The sequence below is a fragment of the Anopheles ziemanni genome, chromosome X, assembly GCF_943734765.1.
Source record: "Anopheles ziemanni chromosome X, idAnoZiCoDA_A2_x.2, whole genome shotgun sequence".
Taxonomy (NCBI): Eukaryota; Metazoa; Arthropoda; class Insecta; order Diptera; family Culicidae; genus Anopheles; species Anopheles ziemanni.
In genome coordinates, this window is record NC_080707.1 from 182,416 (window position 1) to 191,443 (window position 9,028).

The following is a 9,028-nucleotide window of genomic DNA, read 5'->3' on the forward strand; positions in this document are numbered from 1 at the left end:
GCCACTGGAAATGGTAAGGAATATTTCGCATTTAGGTTTTCCCTTCTACTGGGGCCATCCCATTTGCAGCTCAGTTTGCGTGTATCGTGCACTTCGACAGCATCAGGGACTCTCGCAGAGGCCCGCAAATCATGATGGCCCAGTGCCAATTATCAATTGGTTTGTCAAAATGAGCAAACGCACCCCTAAGACAATCCAGAACCGAGCCGAGAAAAGGCGATAGTCGAATGGGGAGACCTTAGGTGGATGCTAAGAGTACCGACGGGTAACGGTCGAATTATCTCAAGGACAAGAATTGTTTTCCAAGCCGACTTTCGTCGGATCGTGATTCGTAGAGGTATTATGATAGTGTTGGGTGGATTTCAAATCACTCTCCCTCCCTCTTGAGTAGCCGCTCTAGAAAACTTTGCAATCTGTGAAATTAACGAATGGTTTGAAAATTATTTGAAAGTGAAAACATCATCCTTAAAATCTATAATACATATTAGATCAAGAAAACTTGGCGATTTAAAAACAATATTATAAAATGAAGTGCAAATACATTGATTAAGTTCCTTTTTTTATCGTGTAGTGCATTTTATTTGTCATACAATACATCTCCACTCAACAAAAAACGACGCCCATGTAAATATAGGTTTGACGTCGAACGTCAATTGCCCGTATGTCAAGCATTTTACGACATGTAATGTATTTGATTAAAAATTCAAAACTTTATCTTTACAACAAATTTGCTGTAGTTGCATTTTGTTAGCATTTAGCAAATTGATAGCTATTTTAAATGGTCAAATTTTGCATCTTTACACTGTATAGGTTTAAGCTGCGTGTTTCCATTTGAACTGGAAGCCTCCATCACCATTAACAAACTGAGCCTATTCCAGAATTTATAAAAACACATTCTATAGTAATAAATAAACTCCCTTGGTCGATTCATTATAACACATTATCCGAAAAGTTTTTACGCAGGTAAGTAAAACTGCTTTATTGTCGTTTTAAATGTTTGCACTATTTTCAAGTATTTGCACGAAGCAAATTTCGCGGAATGTGCAATAGCTGAGATAGTGTTAATTATATTCGAACACAGTCAAACCACCACGATCGTAGTTTCTAGATTTTGAGCAGATTCAATGGAAGAAAATCGATGTTCTACAAATAAACTCCTTTCAAGCCTTTTGGATTTCCGCAAAAACGAAATGAAAAGCAATAAATGAATGTGCCAGGGCTTTTCTTCCGGAACTCCGCATTTTTTTCTTCTGGAACCCCACGCCGTTGTGTACGCCCAGCTGAAAAAAAGGAGGCACCCTCAACCGCCTATCCATTGGGCCACCACGTTGCACCACGAGGCGAAAAGGCAAACATCAATCGCCTGGAAAATATTGCAAACAGTGCTGCCTTGCGGAGGAGCCGCTTTGTGCTCCAAGGACCTGGAACTTTCTTAGTGGTGCACAGGCTCTTACTGGTCCGCTCACGTTCAAGCAACATCTATCCGTGTCTGCGCTCGGATGGCGCACTTGTAAGCTACACGGAGCGACAGGGATCAGGCCTTGAGGTACGAAGAGTTGCGCTCTAGAGACAGAAGTAGAAGAAAACAACATGTTCTTGCTCGAACAGTGTTCGGCACTAAACTTAAATCGCAATAAAGAATTAAGTAACAAGCTTAAAGTATTTGAATTTTATACTTCACCGTTGATATAAACAAAGATTAATGTTGATTATTCCACAAGCTACTTATTTTACTTGCTTCTATATTAATAAAAAATTGATAAAAAACTATTTGTGATGGATACATATTTCAATCAATGTTACCGCAGACTTGCTATGCAACAAACGTAACGTCAAATGTATGCAACTGTTCGGTACATTGCGGAAAAGAACTGCTTCACATCGTCAATACCCCTTGTGCCGGATCCTGGTCGTTGATGTAAAATATTTGAAATAAATCTTAAATGTTGCAATGATGAAAGTTACTAGATACGAAGGTACGTGCACGACCCGCATATAGTTTTATCCTTTGTGAATCCGGGTCTTACACTTTCCGCACGTTCAAATATGTAGCTACGTATCACAGTGTGTTTGAGTTGTCGTTGCATCAAAAATCTGGCCCCACCGATGCATTTTGTTTTGCTTTTCCGCCAGCACGTGGCCCCAGGACTGGCCGAAATTGCATGTTATCCATTCCTGTTCGCTGGTGCATTTAAATGGTTGACTGCTGTACGGTACTTTTCGATAGTGGTGTTTGCAAAGAATGTGAGACTTGATCAAAGGAGAGGATAAACGATGAGAAAAAAACGAAACAAGAAACTGGTACACATACGGCAATCAACTAGGTACTTCGTGCAAGCCATTTTCTTTTCCCGTTTTTATTTTTTGTGAGAATCAGTCCCAAAATTTTGAAGAAGTTAGTGGCTGTGGGCGGATGAAATGAATAGACTGAATAAATATGCACCAGTGTTGAATATTGGCGCAGATTCAAAATCATCTTCCAGCAATAAATAAACCAGCACGATCGAGTCTTCATGAGGAAGCCGCGGAGGACTGAAATGCGGAAAGGTGAGAACAAAGAAGGGAAAGGAGGGTACGGGGATTTCGCAGAGGCTCTAGCTCGAGCTCTGGCGTGTTGCCTTGATGTTGCCAACGTTTCTCCTTTCCTGATTAGGCAAACTCGGTGCAGTGCGCAGTAGGCGTGACTCTGTGTGTGTATGTGTGTGTTTGTATGTATGTTTTTTTTGTATGTATGTATGTATGTATGTATGTATGTATGTATGTATGTATGTATGTATGTATGTATGTATGTATGTATGTATGTATGTATGTATGTATGTATGTATGTATGTATGTATGTATGTATGTATGTATGTATGTATGTGACTGTGTTTTTGCTTTGCGCGAGTTCGCAGGTGGTCGAACGTTTGCCGGGCATGCCGTTGCATGGTGCTACATGACAAACGGCTGCCAGCACCGACTGATGAACGCCATAAGGAACGAGCTCCCGACGGCACCAGGCATTTGCAGTTGCCGACGAAGTGGAGTAAGGGATGGCGGAATTGGACGAGAAGGTGTAGATTCGAATTAAGAATGAACAAAGCAAACATTTCCCAGCTAACCTCGACTTCCGTTGAAGACTTCCAAATGGGGAGTAGAGGAACCCTTGGCGCTCGAATTTCCGTGCGAGCTTTTCAACGTAGCATCTAATCACGTACCTTCAATACCCTTCAACCTAGCACTTCGTAAACCACGACTCACCCCAGTCTTCTCAACGGTAGGCCAGTAGATTTAGTTTCAGCTGCTACTCGTACTGCTTCCAAGATAACGCTCGCAAGTGCCGTGGTGGAAGCCGAGTGGGTGGCTGGGTATGGGATGAGGGATTGAAGAGCACGGACTCGATCACACCGGCGACGAGAGAGCATGGTGATAGATCCCATCGCCACGTCGCCGTCAACGCCATCAACACCTGCAACCCTGGGAATGCAGGTGTGCATGCGGTCCTGCAGAGCTCTGCACCATAACGAACCGCAGCACGGTGGTGCAAAGGATTTGTGCAGAGCCGAAGTTCCGTTGCCACCGTTTGCCATCAGGAACCCCCATTTTGAATTCCCTTCAATTTTGGCCAAAAAAGGGGCGAAAAAAGTGGTTTGGAGAAAAGCGCGCATTAGAATGATTATAACTAGCTTATCTGAAACAATAAAAATCAAAACGCACAAAAAATAAATTACACTTTATGTTCTTTTTGTTCCGGGAAGGTAAAATGTATGCAAGTAAAATATGTTCCATATATCTTTTGTAATAGTTTCAACACAAAAACTATTCACAAAAGCAGACTTTATATTCACGATTAAACAAATCTTAAAGGCAGCTTATTGTATTCTATTTTTTAGAGCATATTTAATAAGAACTGCTTGTGTTGTCTTCCATCGTTTGTGCTCTTCGTGCACATCTGTCCAACTAGACGATCTGAAGGCGTCATTTCGCGACCCTCGACCGTTCAATATGTATTATTGCTTAGTCCAATTATGGGTGATTTAATTATTCACTGGATGCGCGTTTGTAAGATCTGACCTCGAGCGGCAGGAGGCTCGATTGGGGCGACCTTGAAAAATTAAGCCTAACACCTGCTAGAGAGAGCGGGGTGGCACAAAAATAGTTTTCCCACGACGTACGTTTTGCGGGCCCCGATAAGTATAAATGCTGGTTTTTGGTGGTAGGAACGTCGATCGATGCGAGCCGAAGCTCGTGCAAACACACACCCGAAAGTCCTGAATTTCGCGTGCAACCTCGATGCGTCCCCGAGAGGGTGCAAGAGGAGGAGAATGAAAGGAAACGTTCCAGACCGTCTTCATTATGCCTCGTATCTACACGTGGGGATGCTCATTTGCTGCTAGCGGCCACCATGCCAGTCTCGATTATGCATTGTTTAATTAAAATCATCAACGCTCACCAGTGGGCGGATGCAACGACCTTCTTGCTAAATTGGCTTGACTCACGCATCCCGCGCTATCATTTTCCATGCCTACCCCCTCTTCCCCTACACAACATAACATGAAAACATAACCTACCTCGGAGATGCACATGTGCTTCTCTACCGTTCGTCGACAAACTGGTCGAACTTCCGGTTGGTCATGGACGCGTTCGCTGCTGCGCACCTGCCACGCCGTGATTAATGCAATGAATGTTTATGAATAATTGCCAGCCCCAGCACCGGAGCATCCAACAGCCTAGCACCGGGACAAAATAAACCTAGCGAAACGTATGCACCGTGGAAGGGACGTTAAAATATTGTAGTGAATTTATTTTCTCCCGCAAGATGCAATATCCTTGCATTTCCTATGCAGGCGCACATTTTCTTCGAATGCTTTACCAATCGTGTGATTGAGATGTAGCTTCGCGTGATTGATGGCAATTGTCGGGGGACAGGAGAACTGAGTCGATACTTTATAACTTCCACCAAATGCACACCGGGACAGAATCGTTTCTAAGAACAAAACCGCTAAATTCCATTCTTCTAAATCCGTTTGGTATAGAAAATAGAAAAACTAAATATATGTGACTGATTTTTCTTTCTACGAAAATAAATACCATACATTTTTTAGAACAACTATGACAAGAACAAACAAACGATGCAAGACCGGGGATCCTGCTTTGTTTGTCCTTCAAAAGAATCATTTGAAAGCCTTTATCACTATTCCATTGATATTTGAAATGGAAATTGATTATTACATATTTGATTGAGGAACATTTTCAAGTAAACAATATGTTTAACGGTCACAGAATCCGCAATCACCTTGCGTCATAGTAACGCTACGTAACGCTCACGTGGCATGGTTTGAAAATTCGCGCTCAAACATTTTGCACCCGAAGCATTTTTAGTACTCATGCACACACTCATACACACGGACATCAGTGTAGCAACATCGGGTTTCGTTGTCCCGATTTGCCCTGACTCGACGCTTTGTAATGCGCTGCAGAATAACCAAAGCGGCGTTGGAGCCGAATCCTATGGCGTTCGTTCATCGTTCGTTCATGCGCGTCGTCTACTCCTTTCCTCCATTCCTCCCCCACGGTCAATGAAATCCACCAAGAATCATAGACAAGATATAGAAAAAAAACGGATTACCTCGGGTTTTGGCAAACGCACCGAACGCAGCATCAGCAGTGTCGTCAACCCGAGTTCCAAGTTCTGGAAAGTCCTCGAAGGCCTCGCACCGTGAAGCGCTTAAGTGTGTCACAGAGGAAATAAAGTTTTTTAATTAACTAAACCAGACACAAAATATATAGCGTGCTTCCAACATCAGCCCCTACACACAGCACCACCTCATTTACCCGCTCGCCGGGAAAAAATCAAACCCGGCCTCGCGGAACTAACGAGAATGTCACGCCAAATTGGAAATAAACAATCACAAACTCGCCCGGACGAGCAAATTGATTCATTCAGTGATTAGTCCTTCGTGAGCAATTTTCGATCCAACGCAAACATCCTGCGGGCTGCAAGTCTATTTGGGACATTGGTGTTTGCATTTGATTCGTCCGTTTGTTTACTTTCTTCGTTTTTGTTTCGATAAAGCTTCATTTAAAATATTTCTTTCGCGTTCGTAGTCGGGCTTAACGGTGACCGCCTGAAGCTGTTTCCGTTTATCCGTTTGATAATTCAACGCTACAAATGTAACACCTTATTTAATTGGGAAACTTTTGTCACTCACTGGGCGCCTCCATTTCGGTTTATTATGAAACACCAGGCGTCTCCACCATAGCCTGGTTAAAACTGATCGTGGGTGGAAAAGCTTTGCGTTGCTGCGTATGTTTTGATCTGTAGAATGATTGTGATAGGTAGCTCTCTCGTGCAACCAACGTTAAAACTGAGGAGGGAACTATAAACAACATAAACGCTCTTTATTAAGTTGAATGCAGCCAAGACCAGAGACGTGATGTGATGCAGAAGGCAGAGTAGGAGAGGGTCTTAGCCAGTTACACATCCGACCAAATGGTACCGATGCAGTGACACCGCTGCGGTTTACTTGCGCTCGCGAAAGGTAAATATGGTGTCCATCAGGAAGATCACGCCGTTGATGATCGCGATCGAGCCCTTGGTGATCGCGAGGTCACGCATTCTAGTCCGGAACGCGTGCTTCCACGCCTCGATGATGAACACGCCGGACGTGAGGAAGCAGGCGCTGCCAAGCAGGCTGTAGAAGATGGCCAGACGACGGTGCAGGTGTGCCTTGATGAGGTAACCTGGTGGAGGTGGAGGATCAAGACACGGCAACTTTAAAACTTGCTCCGCGCTCTCCCTTGTATCGCACTTACCGGCCATTATGGTTGACAGTATCACTATGAACCCACAAAACGTCCCAGTTGCAAGGAAACCCGTCACCAAATCACCATCGTCAAAGCTGTAGTAGTGCAGTGTAGTGCATGCTACCGCAAGACACTACAAAGAGGATGCATAGGACTGTTTTAGCCATTGGCTGTTCCAACATCTGTTTACTACGGATATTGTATGCTCGTTCGAGTTCTACCATGAAGCATCAATCTTTGAACTATTCGAACTAAAACAAGTCACGATTTGGCTAAATTATTTACTTTGATTACGTATATTGTCTCCAACAGCATAAGAAAGGTTGATTTACTGAGATTAAAGTCCTAAATCGGACCTGAGGAGAATGAATTTACGACGTGTTGGATTATGTAACCGAGATCAGTTCGATGAGCAGAGTAAACCTGCTAGCTGAACAAATTTTTGCTAATCTTATCAGAGATTTTTGGACTCGGTAAGTTACTTAAGAAGATAAAAATGATGAGATATTTTAGCATGTGGATCATACTGAAAAACAAAGTTGATGACACTTCGCTAGGCTACTAAGATATTTGTTTGACGCAATTAATTCAGAACTCATTGAAGTGATCAGAACAAGCTAGATGGTATACGGCTCAATTCTGCATGTGGTTAACAACTTATATCATCACAATAACGAACTACCAAACGCCAAAATAGATTGGTGAGCAAATTACTGGGAGAACAATTTTGATCACTTTGCCTCGAGTTCTAGCTCACGCCATGTTCAAACACCTGTACGAACAACGTGCGCTCGTGGTTAGCGGTCGCAAAATTGATTGATGTAAGTGAAAGTTGATTCAACCGGCTCAACACAGACAGACAATGGAATTACCAGTTCGAGAAATTTGATCACCGACAGCGGAGGCGAATGGTTTTCTCCAGATGGCACTGGAAGGATAGCGGGCGGAAGCGCCACACTTGAATGGTGATGCCTTGGTGGAGCCACTACTGTATTTTCCGGCATTTTTAGCACTAGCTTGAATGCTGCTTATCTTATATTCGACTCCTGCCTGAATGTTAGCTACACAATCTCACAACTGACGTACACTTGTTGTTCAGTACAGTCTAGCTTAGGGTCCACCAAAGCAACGACGACTGCTATCGTGAAAACTTCTTCGCCGACTAAACACTAACATCATTCCCGCTCAAAACCATGCGGTTGAAAACCAGACCTACTCCCGGATCTCACACAACAGTCGCTTCAATAAGTCGCGACTTACCAAACCCGTACCAGCAAGCAAACCTGATGAAATCTCGCATCGGCTTTCGGGCGGTGAGCTGGTGAAGTGGTTTCTCGTCGAAATCAGCTGCTACAGGCGTTCTTCCTCATCGCAGCCTTTCACGATAACCTCGGGAATCTAGATGTTGCGTTCTCAAGTGTCTCGCCATTCCATCCTTTCGCACTTCAGTGGCGACGCAAACCTTGCGTGTAAGGTTCGAATCAATGCACGGAACAACAATTTTTCCAGCGTGTAGAAAACTCCCAAACCCTTTTCCCAGTATATTTCAGACGAACCGGTTCGTCAAAAGGAGCATGGCGCGCAAACAATTAACTTAGGGTGGCTTAATTTGGAAACAGCGCTACCTATCGCTAGCTCCACTACCCGCCACAATGAGAGCAGGGTTGCCGATCTGGCAAATTACATCCGCAAGGTCGCAAGATGGCCACTCAAAAACCACAACTGTTCGGTTTCGACAGTGTGCGCCGCTTGACTCCAAGCGCCACTGACAGTGACCCCGATTGCGGCACCGGTTCCCATCCATTGCCCGTCGCGCAATAGATTAGATTCTTAAACAGACGGAACACAAGCGCAGATGTCTAGAAAAGCTGACGAAATGAAATCACGATGTGAGACGAGTAAGTAGGAAAGGAGAGGAAAACGTATAGATGGTCGATACATAAAGGGTATATTATGCAGCTACATTATGCGCGTTAGTTGTTGGAACCGCTGGGTCGTTTCGGTCCAACGGAGCTAGCCGAACGGAAACGTCGCCGCGATGGCGATGTTTTCAGAAGGTATAAAAAGATCGAAGGATGCGCTTTCGGGCCATCTTTACTATGGAAAACAGTGAAAAGCCGGACAAGTTTTTGGTTCACCGAAAAACCATTAACAGATGAATAGAAAAATTAATTCAAAGCCAAGCAAAGCTGTTTGGCTTTCATTTGATTCCATGACGATGGAGGGGTATTCACCAAAATTC

At 43.8% G+C, this 9,028-nt stretch overlaps 1 protein-coding gene across 1 annotated transcript; it reads right to left on the minus strand.

The window, feature by feature from the left end:
- Positions 1 to 6,502: 6,502 nt before the first annotated feature.
- LOC131291246 (uncharacterized) lies at positions 6,503 to 7,790 on the minus strand. The gene is made up of 3 exons (XM_058320432.1): positions 7,659 to 7,790; positions 6,796 to 6,919; positions 6,503 to 6,723 (listed from the first exon to the last, which is right to left on the minus strand). Exons 1-3 carry the CDS (start codon positions 7,788 to 7,790, stop codon positions 6,503 to 6,505), a joined length of 477 nt encoding a protein of 158 aa, XP_058176415.1.
- Between the last annotated feature and the right edge of the window lie 1,238 nt (positions 7,791 to 9,028).